Consider the following 14,872-nt stretch of genomic DNA (forward strand, 5'->3'; position numbering starts at 1 on the left):
CAGATGGCTCACTTCCTCCCAGAACCCTGCAGCCTCAGGGGAGTCATGGTAGCATCCTGCCTCTGGCCCTGACTCAGGTCTGTCCCAGATCTCAGATCTAGCCCAGGTCTACAGTGTACAGTGTTGCTACACAACCCCTATGTACACAACTTGGCTGGTGCTTGAGCAATAAAAGATCTGCAGTTGGACTATTTCAGCAACAGGAAATGTGTTACCATGGCGATTTGTTCTCCTTTATCGAGACTAGAGATGACGCCTGCTCCTCTGGAAACAGTTTCAGGAAATAGCATTCCAAAAACTTGAATTTTGCCACGCATTGTTCACAGATCTTAAGCAATGTTTACATGTGTGGGTGTATGTGGGTGTGGGTACCCACATGCCAGTTTAACTCATTCCAGGAAGAGTGTTCTGTGTGTCTCTACGTGTGTGTCTGGATGTGCTTACGCTTGAATGTCTATGGGTGTATTAGTACAGTGCGAGTCGTCTCTGAAGTCTTTGTGTATTTGTGCACGTGAGGCTGTGAACCCACCACCCAGAGACACATATTATAATGGTTTAGCCATGGACAGAAGAGTTAAGTCCTCCTAATTCCAAGACACACTCAGACCTTAAGCATGTGTTAGTTTATTTGGCCGGAATGTGAGACAGCCAAACCTTTATATTGGCTTGAAGACTGCAATCTTTGCAAAACCCCCCAAAGCCCTACAAAGAACAGACTAGGACATCCAAAGACGTTTGTGTTCTCTGTATGTGATAGCCTACATGGGTACTGAGCTGACACCCTGAGGCCTCACCTCCGGGTACTGAGCTGACACCCTGAGGCCTCACCTCCGGGTACTGAGCTGACACCCTGAGGCCTCACCTGTGGGTACTGAACTGACACCCTGAGGCCTCACCTGCGGGTACTGAGCTGACACTCTGAGGCCTCACCTGCGGGTACTGAGCTGACACCCTGAGGCCTCACCTGCGGGTACTGAGCTGACACCCTGAGGCCTCACCTGCGGGTACTGAACTGACACCCTGAGGCCTCACATGGGGGTACTGAACTGACACCCTGAGGCCTCACATGGGGGTACTGAACTGACACCCTGAGGCCTCACCTGCGGGCCAGCATGTTGCTCTTCATGCCATCTCACATCCCCTGTGTCCAGTTCCAAGCGACCTGTGGCTGTGTGTGTCAGTGTGCAGGTTCAGTCTCTAGGTGGCAGTGTTCTGCTGTAGGAGGAGAGTGTCAGTGTTGCTATGGTACACAGTTGCTGCTGAAGAGGCTGCCCTGAAATGTGCTTCTGCCAACCAAGTTAGGTTAGTAGGACAGGTAGGTAGGCAGGTCGGTCGGTCGGTAGGCGATAGGTAGGTTAGCTAGTTGTTGTTCTCATAGAAAATACATAAGTACACAGATTGTACCCACAGAACAATCAAGTAGAATAGGAGAGAGAGAGAAAGAGAGAGAGAGAGAGAGCGAGAGCGAGAGCGAGAGCGAGAGGGTAGAGCGTGTGTGTGGCCCAGACCATGGTTGTATTTTTACCTTCTCCAGATCAGGTGTCGTCGCCGTGAAATCACAGTAGCCCCGGTAGGAATCCTCTACAGCGGTGCTGCGGCCCGTGTCTGTATGTTCAGGCTGCTCATGATGTGTCATGACAGAACTTCTCATGAATACTGGCAAGGGTTACGAAAGGGTTACGAAAGGGTTACGAGGGGTATGAAATATACTGCACGCAGTAGCTGCGGGTGGTCTAAACACGTGCACTTTTGCATTCGGGCACTTTGTTGCCACCTGTAAGAAGAGGAGCGGGGCAAAAGGACAGGGAAAAGAAATTGCGATTTTCCTGTCCCGGAGCAGCCCTACCTCCATATCTCCTACTGCTCCCATCCTCTGCTTTGTTTCTCTCTCCTCTCCTCTCCTTGTCACCAGAGCAGTAATCAGTGGCCCTGTTTCCTGTTTTGGTCCCGCCCTCCTTCCCATTGTCCTGTCACTCAGCACCAGGTCCCAAGGTGGCTCGAGGGTGGAGCGAGACTGTCTATCTGTCCGTCCGGCCGTCTGACTGGGTGTCAGGCATTCCTCCAAGGCTCCAGGCTGAGGAGCCGTGGCCAGACGCATTGCTGAGGTGTGTCACAGTTCCAAACAATGTTTGCAAGAGAACGTTTGGAAGAAAAAACGCTGCATACAACGGCAGAGAGAGATTTGGCGATGGTGGTGGTGGTGGGGGGGGGGGGGGGGGATGGGAGATTGAGAGTGTAGCTCATTGCTGTTTTCTGTTTTGCATAACAAATACAGCACCCTCAAAAGTGTGACACACAACAGCTGCTTTCAGCGAGGACAAAAAAAAAAGTTGGCTTCGACACTGTAAACACACACGCACGCACGCACTCACATAGCGGCAGCTGCCAGTTCCAAGTTTGGAGATGAGACTATACGGGGTGTCTATTTGCGGAATGATGGAAGAGTGGAGAAGAGAGGAATGTCTTCCGTGGGTCCCTGCATGGTTTACACCAGAACTTGGCCAGGGAGAGGGGGAAGGGGGGGACACAGGGACCAGACCTGGACACAGAGAGGGGGACAGTCACTCCACCCGATCCTCAACACCATTCACCTCCTCCGCCTGAAAGATTTCCCCAACATGACGACAGATGTTAGTGTTTAGTTGGGGTCAACAGGAGAGACAGTACGGGATGTTCTCGTCAATAAAAGACGCATCATCCCCAGCTGCATCGTGTCTAGATTTATGCTCCCGTCCTTTTAATAGAAAGCGAGTGGTCGTTAATTTAAGGCGCTAGTAAGAGTAGTCAGAAGTGCTGAGTTTAGCCACATAAACAGCTATCATTCACTCTGATAGGAGACTCTGGCCACTCGTACGCAGGATGTGTAAATTTGAATGTGGACGTTTTTGGTATACATTTTGAATGAGTTTATTTAACAGAAAAACAATAGGGTTAATCCGTCAGATTCGCTGCATTGTGAGTCCGTTCTCTCGTGTATGGCTTCATGTCTCTGGGTTTAGGATTCCTTTACTCCCATGTGCAAAATACTGAGTTGCTCAACTTGGACTGGGATCCATGCGTTAGATCTCCTGGATAGCCGAGAGTTCAGCAGCCCTTCTTTACACACATCCACACACACACAAACTCACAAACACACAAACGATGGTCAAGCCCCAGACCCATCCCAATGTAAACACGAATCCTCAAAGCCGAAAGTGTAGCACTCCTCCTTGGTGTGTGTGTGTGTGTGTGTGTGTGTGTGAGTGTGTGTCCAATGGCATAGTGACCTCTCTCTGATCTGGGCTGGCAACAGGAGGTTGGGCTGTTAGTGAGAGAGTGGAACCCCCCCCCCCCCTCAACCCCCCTCCCCCGCCACAAACAAATCACTAAGACACAGAGGGAGGGGTGAGAAAGAGAAGGCAGGAGAAAGGGGGAGAGAGAGGGGGAGAGAGGGCACGAGAAAGGAGGGTGTGTCACACAGAGGGTTGGGGCCGAGTGTGTGTGTGTGTGTCTGTGTGTGTGTGAGAGAGAGAGAGGAAGATCGAGGGTGTGTGTGAGAGAGAAAGAGAGAGCGAGGGTGGGTGGGTGGGAGCAAGAGTGTGTGCGAGAGAAGGAGAGCGCAGACTGCTTCCTCCTGTGAGCGGCTCGTCAGTCTGTCCCTGCTGGTGTTGGATCACTGCTGGGTTTCAGGACAGGGACCGGGCGTGCTGGAGATACTGAGCGCCTGGGGGAGATAACGGGCTGAGACATTAGACCGCCAAGCAGCCGTCTCATGGAGGTACAAAGCCGTCCGCTGCCCCCCTCCATCCCGGAGGATGCCGAGGCTCCAGACCTGGCCCCCGCTGCGGTGAACGGGGTGCACGCCGTTCACCATGGCGACGGCGGCGAGGCCGAGGTGCCCGAGTCCAAGTCTCAGAGGAGGCAGAGTGACGTCAAAGTCTACAAAGAGTTCTGCGACTTCTACGCCCGCTTGTGAGTACAGGAAGGTTGAGAGTTTAGGATAGCAGAGCTTTAGCTGGCTGAGGTAGTTCACTGACAAGGTGCTGTACTGGCGTGTGTAGGTCTCAGAGCTTCTTAGATCATCTAAAACCTTGGAAAATATCTGTGTAACTCAGTAAGGGTGGTTGATAAGGAAGATCTGGAACACAAACAGTAGCTCTAAAGAAATGTCTGTACTACAAACAACGTGTTGATTGGTACTTTCTACGTTGATGTACATTTCCCAATGTGAAGAATTACGATTTTAAGCTTTCTGCAGTACATATATACACACCTAGCTATCTTGCTTCCGTGTTAGCTAGTAACTATCCCCTAGTGAGAAAGTCTCAGACGGCTATTTTAGTGTTGGGGGGAGTTTGTTATCCGAAGTGAAATATGCCAGCAGGCAGCTGGCATTTGAGGTATGTGTGTGAGAGAGACAGGAAGGACCCAGGAGCTCAGGAGGACAGGCTAAATATACGCCTGATAGACTTTGAGGTTTGGCTGAATAATTAGGTAGAGCGTGTTCGTCACCCATCAGGTCCGTCACCGTGCGATGTGATCATCAGTGAATGTCCCCAAACGCTCCGTCACTCTGCGACTCCAAGTTGCAACTGTTCTCTGAACATTACAGTGACACTCCATCCAGATTAGTGGAGAGGAGAGGATGGGGGGGAGAGGAAAGGAGAGGAGGGGAGAGGAGAGGAGAGGAGAGGAGAGGAGAGGAGAGGAGAGGAGAGGAGAGAAAAGGAGCAGAGGGATGTTTCCACTCAGACGTGCTGACAGCCTGGATGGTTAGGGATCTTCATAGTCAGTAGCAGAATAGAGGACCCAGCTCAGTGTGGATGTACAGTATCAGGTCAGAAGTTCACAACCCTGACCCGTCATTAGCCCACCTTCACTTACCAAGCTCCCATCCTCTCTCTCTTTCTCTCTTTCTTTCACTGGCAACGTTTCTGCCATATTATTGTCCCCATCCGTCTAGCAGCTTCTTATCAGTTTCCTTTTTTTTGAAAGGGGGGGGGGGATACAGAGGCTGGAAATGCCTTAGGGACGTGTCACTTCCTCTCAGAGTTCTTTGCGGCGGGGCATGGCTAGTCGATGTGTGTGATGTCAGGCCAGATTCTGCATTCACCAACCACTCTTACCGCGGTGGAGGAGTCTGACAGGCTATTAATAGGCTTTGGCTGTTGGGGAGACGGCAGATGAGGGCTCTGCATTGATCCCATGTCTGCTGTGACAATGAGTCGCTTTCTGGATCAGGTTACAAGGCCTGAGTATGTCGTGTATTACTGGATGGTTGTATTCACAGGGGTTACTGTAGCTCAGCGGTGAGGAGCTGGAGAGTACTTGGTTCCTGTGTAGTGTGTGGGACGTGGGTGAGAGAGTGTAGGGAAAGACGATAAATGCACTGTGGCCAATATTCCCTCCCATGGTGATGTCGGGGAGTTGCTACGGGCTGAGTGAGATCACTCTTTTGCAGGCCTTACATGGTCTGCTCGGGTGTGGGTCTGTGTCCAGGGTTGTGCCCAGACGCACTGTGGAATCCTGACCTTTTAAACAAAGCAGACAGAAAGCTCCCCAGCCCCCTCCCTCCTGGACCAGGGCCTCGCCTCAATAACGGAGATGGTCTTGTGGAGGACAGCATGACTAGGAGGACCAAGACCGGATGACTGTTGTTGAGTTGTTAGAACCCTTCCATGAGAGTCACACGGGTACTGTACTGTATCTGGTCGTATAAGCTTAGTATGTGTTGACGTATTGGAGAGGCAGTATTCTGTTCTGCAGTCATCCTAGTCCATAGTTGGGAGGTTGTCAGGATGTCAATACTCCAGCAGCCCGTCTTTGTCGAGCTCTAAAACTCATTTGGACTCCGGAGAGGGAGACATGCCCTTATTTGAACTCCCTTCCTCTCTGCCGTCGTCTTTGCACTCGCTCGTCTGCAAACAGTCTGTCATCCTCACACAGTCGTCCTTTCAGCGCAGGTTTATAGAAAGTTCCTGGACCTGGTGTTCCTTGGCAGTTTTCTGACATGCACATAGACAAGCACACACACACACCTAGAACTTGCCTTTCAGCTTTCCACACAGAAACATATGCAGCTTACATGGATGGATGCTTCTCCATGTGTCTTTAAATGCAACATCATTTATTTATTTAAAGAAACAAGGACAGCGTACGATAAACATTCACCTCAAGAGGAGAGATGCATAGCACCAGGTTTTAGCTCAAGAGCTCATTTTCACCCATAGTCCCTGATCAGAACCCAGATTGCCATGCAGTCACTGTTGGGCCCAATACACTGATAAACGGATCCAGACTCGCTGGGCAGGTGACTGTGGGAACAGGCCAGAGGATCAACTCAAATAAATCCACTGATGCGTGTGTGTGCGCGTGTGTTTGTTATTATCATTTCTCCTTACTCCCTAAACCACACCCTCGTCTCACTGCCCTGTAAACGAAGCCCAGCTGCTGTTATGACAGAGAGAAACATTCTGTGCACGATCGGTGATCTTCAGCACTGGACGGGTTCGATACATCTTGCCAGTACAAATACACACTGGTTGATCTGTTGCTCTTTCGTACGACCCGCTCTCTAACCTGTGGTGGGAAATCATTATGATAATAATCCCTCTCCTCCTCTCTCATCTCCTCTCATCCCCCTCCTCTCCTCTCTGCTCTGCAGCAACATGGCCAACGCCCTGGCCAACGCCATGTGTGAACGCTGCAAGAGCGGCTTCGCCCCCGCAGAGAAGATCGTCAACAGCAACGGGGAGCTGTACCACGAGCAGTGCTTCGTCTGCGCCCAGTGCTTCCAGCAGTTCCCAGAGGGACTCTTCTATGAGGTAACATAGAACGTGAGCTTTTCCTGACTGGGCCGTTTTCAGTTGAATGTTTTCATAGTCCATGAGAGGCCTGTCTTGTGAGTTAGTGTCCCAGCGTCTGTCGGATCCATGCACAGCATAAGCCAGGACACTCTTCATCTATGGAAGATGAAAGGCCAGTTACATCTAAGACTGATCAAAGTCATCACGCACTGACACACACAGATACTGTACACACATAAATACTGTACACACACACACAGATACTGTACACACAGATACTGTGCACATACACAGATACTGTACACACACACACACACAGATACTGTACACACACACACACAGATACTGTACACACACGTACAGATACTGTACACACACAGATACTGTACACACACGTACAGATACTGTACACACACAGATACTGTACACACACACACACAGATACTGTACACACACGTACAGATACTGTACACACACACACACAGATACTGTACACACACGTACAGATACTGTACACACACAGATACTGTACACACACACACACTTCAGGGGGAACTCTGGCATAGCGTATGGGTTTGTAGGGGTAAATGACATGGCACATCCATTTGGTATCCCAAGCACATTTCCAAGATGAAAACTATATCAATGTTTTTCATTTTACACTGTGTAAAACAGATATTTCATTTCAAACATATTTTTTTTTTTGTGATGTTAAGGTTAAAACAGTAATATATACTCCTTGAAATGTTTTTGTTAACTTTTACCAAATAGTTACGTGATGAACATTGCAAAATAAACCAAAACGTTAAGTGTTTGCGATGCATATAAAAATGTAAAAGTACTACTTGTTTGATAAAACAAATGCAATTAAATTAACACAAGATGTCACGAAGAAAGCCTAAAAGATTAGATGTTTGTAAATAAATTACAAAGTGTAATAAATTGCAGATAAAAAGGCAATTTGGGAGGAGGAGAGCCATTGCTCTCATGTGGCGCTCCTCCTACGAACACATCCACAACCTGCTCCACCTATTCAATGGCTATCTCAATTCCACCTGAGATGGCCCAAAGCAGTAGTTTTAGACGGATGTGAGAGCAAAGAACACCAGCGTAATAGCACAGTGAATGTGAAAAGGGAAACTGTTTACACCTAAATTACATTATTTGTGGAAGAAATGACATCATTAATACATATTTCAGTGTTAATGGTAAACATCTGTTCATATCTATCTTGTAATGTATGCACTCATATCAAATCATTGTAATTTGAATAATGTTTTTATTTGTATTTTACCTGCTCTCATCTCTTCTTCTGAAGTTTGAGGGTAGGAAGTACTGCGAGCATGATTTCCAGATGCTGTTTGCTCCCTGCTGCCACCAGTGTGGTAAGTTTAGGAACTGCACCAATACTGTTGAAAAGTCCCACCCACGGTGAAGGTCATGTTTGCTCTTCTTAATTATTTGCTGAGTCTATCCCTATTTCCCTGATCCTAAAATGAACAATATTTGATCTGCAATTCCTCCCCATCCTTTCCATTCCCCCCCCCCCCCCAATCCCTCTCACTCCCGCTCCACCTCCCTATCCCATTCCTCTTCCCCATCTCCTTCTCCTGCTCTCCCCAGGTGAGTTCATCATCGGCCGTGTGATCAAAGCTATGAACAACAGCTGGCACCCAGACTGTTTCTGCTGTGACCTGTGCCAGGCTGTCCTGGCTGATGTGGGCTTTGTCAAGAACGCTGGCAGGTCTGTTCACGCCGGGGTTAGATCCCAATCTGTCCCCATCTTGATTAGGCCAGACCTTTCCTAGACCAGTCAGCACGATCATCGCACACATTGCTAAAGTGACTCAAAACAGATACAGAGTCCCTTCAATCCCTTCAGTTGTATGCTGCAACCACTTAATAATCACCCTATTTTTGTTGTCATTATTATAGTAGTCCAAATTGCCACTGATATCAGGGACCACCGCTGATATATCTATATGTACTCGCACCATCCTTTCCTTCCTTCCATCCCTCCTTCCATCCATTCATCCCTTTCTTCCTCAGACACCTGTGTCGCCCGTGCCATAACCGCGAGAAGGCGCGTGGTTTGGGCAAATACGTCTGCCAGAAGTGCCACGCCATCATTGAGGAGCAGCCCCTGCTCTTCAAGAATGACCCCTACCACCCTGACCACTTCAACTGCAACAACTGCGGGTACGCTTGCACATATAAACTCAACTACTCCTACACAGCAAGCTCAAAGCCAGTATGACATCTCTCCACTCCCAGTCCCAACACAATGTCTGGAAGACAATAGAGAGTCCAAATCATGTGATGCTGTACAGGGAGCGGATCAGGGAGAGGCTAGGCGGGGGGGTGTGTTTTCTGTAGCCGGACAAGGCTCGTCCATCTCACTGGAGTTACACAGCTCAGGTCAATATGACAACACAGGTAGACATGGTACAAAGCCGCTGGATTTTGACGAATGAACACTCAATAATAATGAATTGATTTGAAATGCCATCTCATACATCAAGCCTGATGTGGTAGTATGGAGAGGTAGTGTAAACGGGTCACAGTGGAAACATTGGTTAGAACCTAGGTCCTCTTTTTTTTGTGAGTCTCAGTCTGAAGTTAATGTAATGAATATTTGGCCAGGAACTTGCCACAAGAGCTTGCCACAAGAACTTGCCACAGACGTCAAATTTTCCACTGTGCGTGTGTGTGTGTATCCCCTAATAAGGCAGAATGCACACAGAACAGGAAGCAGGGAAGCAGGGAGAGAGGGTGCACACTGCTGGCAGGATGCTAAATTAAACAATTCTACCCAGCATCCCACACACACACACAGAGACACACACACACTTAACGATGAGTCACCCTTGCTAACATACTTCATATCACAGAGGTGTGGTCAGCATTTTTTGGTCTCAGCCCACAGGTCCCTTTCCAGATTCCATGATATCTTATCCTATTTTGTTTAAGATAAATGGTTCCCATTTCCCAACTGTTCTGTTCCATACCAACACATCTGCCACATCAGCATCTGCTTTAGATTCTGTTAGTCCCCATGTCTTAATGACTTAATGAATTGTGATTGTGTGTCGTAAGGTTTGTCCGTTCTCTGTTTCCATCCCTGTAGCAAGGAGCTGACAGCGGACGCCAGGGAGTTGAAGGGAGAGCTCTACTGCCTGCCCTGTCACGACAAGATGGGCGTGCCCATCTGCGGGGCCTGCAGGAGACCCATTGAAGGCCGCGTGGTCAACGCCATGGGCAAGCAATGGCACGTGGAGGTATGACATCCGCACCGCAGTCACATGGCGACCGACGTTTTAAAATAGCGTTCTTGACCTTGTGACCATTGAGTCGTGTTTTACTGCCACCGTTGTTGTTTTATCTCGTCTCATGCTGTCTGCGATCCCCCGTTTGGTTGTTTCCGATGCCTTCATACCTGCCGCCCTGCTCAGTGGTCTTATCCCAGAATCATGGACATCCTTTGCTGTTTCTACACACTTTCTGTCAACCCTCTTTCCTCTCAGCGTCCTTTGTTACCTTGTCCCTCCTCTTCTCTCCTTTTCCTCTGTCGTTCCCCTGGCGTCAGCACCACGTGTGCGCCGTGTGTGAGCGTCCCTTTCAGGGCCACCCCTATTACGAGCGTGGGGGGCACGCCTACTGTGAGAGGCACTTTGATATGGTGAGGGGTCCGTTAGGGTTAGGTTAACCCTCCCTGACTGCTGCCTTTGGCCTGGTCTGCGCTGTCCTGCTCTGTAACTGCTTCCCCCTGCTGGACGTAACTGGTACATACCCGTCCCTCACAGACATGCGGCACCTCTGATTACACTGCATCGACATGCTCGATGGCTCCGCTTGAAGTCCTTTCAGGCATGGTCAGTGATGAGTGTGTGTCAAATACATCTGGAGACCAATATAGAAAATCTCCATTTGCTAGGTTGTCCCAACTGTCATTCAATGGGTTATAACGTCCACCAGGGGGCACTCTGTCTCGCCGCTGTCGTCTAATCCCAGACCTAGCTGGCCTGTCCTGGCCTTGGACTTGCATAGCCTCAGTCTGAACTAGGTTTGGCCTGGCTCTGGACTACTTCATGAGCCTGACCCATGCATCTGGACTAACCGGTTGTGCTGGGCTTGGTGGTGGGTGTGTTTGCAGCATTTTGTGTGTGCTAAGTGTGAGAAACCCTTCCTTGGACACCGCCACTACGAACGCAAGGGGCTGGCCTACTGTGAGACCCACTACAATCAGGTAACACTCACTCACTCACTGAGACCCCAATGCCACACAGGTAACGTAACACATCAGTGTTGTTTTGGATGGCCTTGTTTGCTTTGTCGTTGAATTGAAAGAAAAGAAAGAAAGAATGCATCTCAAGATGGTTCTGATATGAAAGTATTGCCTAACGATTAATCATGAATTGCATTCTAGACTGTGCATGGCTTCAGCACTGCACTTTAGCAAGCATTGATACCTTCACAAGTGTAGCACAAAGAAACTTTCTGACAGACTCTCTCTCTCTCTCACTCTTCCTACGTTCATCTCCTTCAGCTATTTGGAGATGTCTGCTACCACTGCAATCGAGTCATTGAAGGCGATGGTAAGATTTGGATCAATCCAAGTGTAATACAGTTATTGAAGGAATGTTTAAAATTTGGAGTTAGACTGAGTGTGTTGATGGTTTGTTTCAGTGGTGTCAGCCTTGAATAAGGCCTGGTGTGTCAACTGTTTTGCCTGCTCCACCTGCAACACCAAACTGACCCTCAAGTAAGTGCCAGCCCACAAACCCAGTGTGATACAAAGCCTGAGTCCTGAGTTGCTTCACAATTGGTTGTAATTGATTGATGAAGCTATAGCTAAGAAGCAAAACGATAAGTTCTGAATTAGGGCTACAGTTAAAATCGATGGCCTTCTCCTATTCTGTCTGTCATCCATCCTCTCTCTTCTGTACATTTTCTTACAGCAACAACTGCTTTTCCACCTTGTCTGTGACCTGTTCTGGATCTCAGACTTCTGATATTCATGTTGTCCAATTCCCTGTCCCTTTATACTTTCTCGTTCTTCGTGTACCATTTTTCTCTCCTCTCCACATTCCTTCCTTCTCCTTTTCTCTCCTCTCCTTTCATCCCCTCTCCCTCCCACTTCTCTCTACTGCTCTCCTGTCTTCTGCCCTCCCTGGCATCTGTCCCTGTCAGGGATAAGTTTGTGGAGGTGGATCTGAAGCCAGTTTGTAAACACTGCTATGAGCACATGCCAGATGACATGAAACGCCGGCTGGCCAAACGTGAGCGCGACTCCAAAGACAAGAAGAAGAAAATGGCCATGTGTCTGTAACCTTCTATCGTTCTTTCCTTCTTACTTCCACGCTCCATTCTTTGGTTAGTCTCCATCTTCTTCCACTTCTTTTTCCCCTGTATTGTGCAGCCTTTCTCACAGATTTGTATCCATAAATGTTGCTCTGCTTGATAAATTTCAAGATATGCCCATACTCTATAATGTTTTTACATTTGAAATACATTGATGTTGGTTACTTTCTCAAATATCTTTGGATTTGTCAAATCATATTTGTACAACATAATTGTACTTTCTTAGTTGTAGTACCAGCACACATGGTGGAAGTACAGTCTAACAACATACCATAATAAACACCATACTTAGAACCGGTTCAAGGAGTTACAGTAAGCTGGTCTGCCAACAGGCCTGGCATTTCCCACCCTAGTGTTGACCACATTAAAGACCTCGATCAAAAATACCAAGCTGTACACAACTATTTCTCGGCAGTCACACCAGAAGCTTAACTCACTACAGCAACTTCTAATCCGGAAGTCCTTAGTTTCACGATTGGAGAGGGATGTTCTGTAGTGGCTGGTGTGTATTTCTAAAGATCAGCCACAGAATGAAGGGAAGGCCTTGTTCCCTTAGCTCTGTGTACTATCGGTAAACCCCTAATCACTTCCTGTCATTGAGTCTGGTTGTGTGATCTCCAGGGGCCCCAGTGGGTCTCCCATGTGCCCAGTCTGCTGATCCCGTGGAGGGAATAAGCTGCCCTACGAAAGGGACTGTCTGCTGGACTAGGGATGGGGAATGTAATTAGTTGTACGCCTTGGAAAACACATACAGACAGATTTGATGCTATTCAGTAGTTCAACGAACGAGTTCACATGGACAGTGCGTACCTGTAATGTGGTTTGGTGTTTCTTGCCTAGTCACCTGAGCGACCATTCAGGTGGTTTGCTCAACCTGGCTGAGAAAACAGATTGGAAATCTTTAAAGGTTATATTGTTTCTCTCTTCCATAGGAACAAGTTTGTGGAGTTTGACATGAAGCCGGTGTGTAAGAAGTGCTATGAGAAGTTCCCCCTGGAGCTTAAGAAGAGACTGAAGAAGCTCTCTGAGACTGTCGGACGAAAGTAAACTGGCCGATGTACATGCAGGCAGAGGGCCCAAACCTCTACCTTGCATAATACCAAATTAGAAAGGAGGAAAGTGACAATGCGTGCAAGACTTGTGAGGCATTTGTGATGGCTGCGTCTTAGGTTTGATGGTAGATAAATCCAATTGATTTGGTTCATTTGTTCTTTTAAACGTGGTCTCATAGTGATTACCAGCTCATGGGCGTTACGCAGAAAGACAGACAGACACACACAGAGTTCTGTCCATATAATCAGCCTTAGCTCAGTGCCTGCATCTGAATATAGCCTCAAGATGCCTATGTTATTTCTTTTTTATTTCTCTTAACTTATCCTTTTCTTTTTTATAAAATCATGCACACAGGCCACTGGCGCTGTGGGTTTTCATCAATAAAGAAGTGTATTATGAAAGTGTTGAGATAAGAAAGAAGCCTAAATGCAAGGTTAGTCTGTCAGACAACATGAACTGTTGTGCAAAATAAAGACTACTGCCTTACTGTTGGTGTTGGTGATAATATGTATTTTTTTGCAGTACTGTACATATATATATATATAGATTAATAAAGCAAATATCAGTACCAAAAACGGAGAAAGACAAGCCTCCAACCCAGCACCTCAGGTCATAAGATGGAGTAAAGTACAAATACTGACTGTTATCAGTGTAATGTATTACTTGTATCACATTATTACATAATACTACCTGCAGGCCTTTTCTGTTCACTCTTTGTTATGAATTTGCATGTCATTGTATGTCAGTTTGCATGTCATTGTATTCAACATTACATTCATGCTTTAAAGCTACAGTTTATTTATCCTACAAGATTTATACACAGTCACCAATAGCCTTCACATGTATGGGTCAAACAATTACATTAATAAGTAGCCTAACACACTCTTATGTCACACAAAATCGAGCCAGTTGTCTGGCAATGATTTGGAAATGTGTAATCCCTTGTTCTTTGCATCACTGTACGTGTTTGAGATGGAAAACAAATATCGTGGAAACAAACAGCGACAAATGTCGATGTTGTAATGACTTGTATTAAACCGGATGTGACTAATGAAGTGGGAATGTTTTTTATGTTGTTTATTAGGCTATATAATCCCCAAAACCATATCCTCTTAAGAAGGTTGCTGACTTCCGACAAGGTTTAGATCCACTTATGAAGAAAGCATCTCAGTTGAAATAGTTGTGGACATGCTGCTGTTTCTTTTTTCGCCTTAACTGATATATTCCACAGTAAATTGTTTTGTTGTGTTGTTATTTTTATTTAGGCATCTGAAAATGTGTCAGTGTTAAAAGTAAAAAAGAATAAAAGTTTTCCCATTTTCTGTAAGGAAAAAAGCTTGTAGCAAAGCCAGTAAGCCTACGTGGATATTGTGTTCCAACCTTACATTTGAGAAGGTCATCATGTTACTTTTTGTTAAGAATATGCATCCGTAAATCAGAGATACAGAATTATTTAATCTGTGGTAAAACGTTATAATTGAGAGCGTCACTTGATTTTGAACAAGGGGTGACCAGTCAAGTGACGGGACACGCGAACAAGGGCGGAGCGGAATCTCAAATAAATCTGTAGGCCTACTGTAAAACTGTATAGGTAAAGAGAATGGCGATGGAAGAAACGGAGAAATCTGTTTATCAGATTTGATCAAGATAAAATCGATGTTTTCTTTATGTTT

General features: G+C 47.0%; 1 protein-coding gene across 4 annotated transcripts; it reads left to right on the forward strand.

The window, feature by feature from the left end:
- The first annotated feature begins 3,573 nt into the window (after positions 1-3,573).
- Positions 3,574-14,254, forward strand: LOC146234163 (LIM and senescent cell antigen-like-containing domain protein 1). 4 transcript variants are annotated; one of them, XM_084689152.1, is made up of 11 exons: positions 3,574-3,951; positions 6,644-6,803; positions 8,104-8,170; positions 8,409-8,529; positions 8,835-8,984; positions 9,913-10,063; positions 10,372-10,464; positions 11,332-11,380; positions 11,472-11,547; positions 11,976-12,158; positions 13,079-14,254. In XM_084689152.1, exons 1-10 carry the CDS (start codon positions 3,752-3,754, stop codon positions 12,112-12,114), a joined length of 1,206 nt encoding a protein of 401 aa, XP_084545278.1. In that variant the 5' UTR covers positions 3,574-3,751; the 3' UTR covers positions 12,115-12,158; positions 13,079-14,254. The 4 variants fall into 4 exon arrangements, with proteins under 4 accessions (XP_084545278.1, XP_084545279.1, XP_084545281.1 ...); XM_084689153.1 differs by lacking the exon at positions 10,372-10,464 and adding an exon at positions 10,939-11,031; XM_084689155.1 differs by lacking the exons at positions 10,372-10,464; positions 11,976-12,158 and adding an exon at positions 10,939-11,031.
- The last annotated feature ends 618 nt before the right edge of the window (positions 14,255-14,872 follow it).

The sequence above is a fragment of the Hypomesus nipponensis genome, chromosome 23 (assembly GCF_054491055.1).
Source record: "Hypomesus nipponensis isolate SF chromosome 23, ASM5449105v1, whole genome shotgun sequence".
Lineage (NCBI taxonomy): Eukaryota > Metazoa > Chordata > Actinopteri > Osmeriformes > Osmeridae > Hypomesus > Hypomesus nipponensis.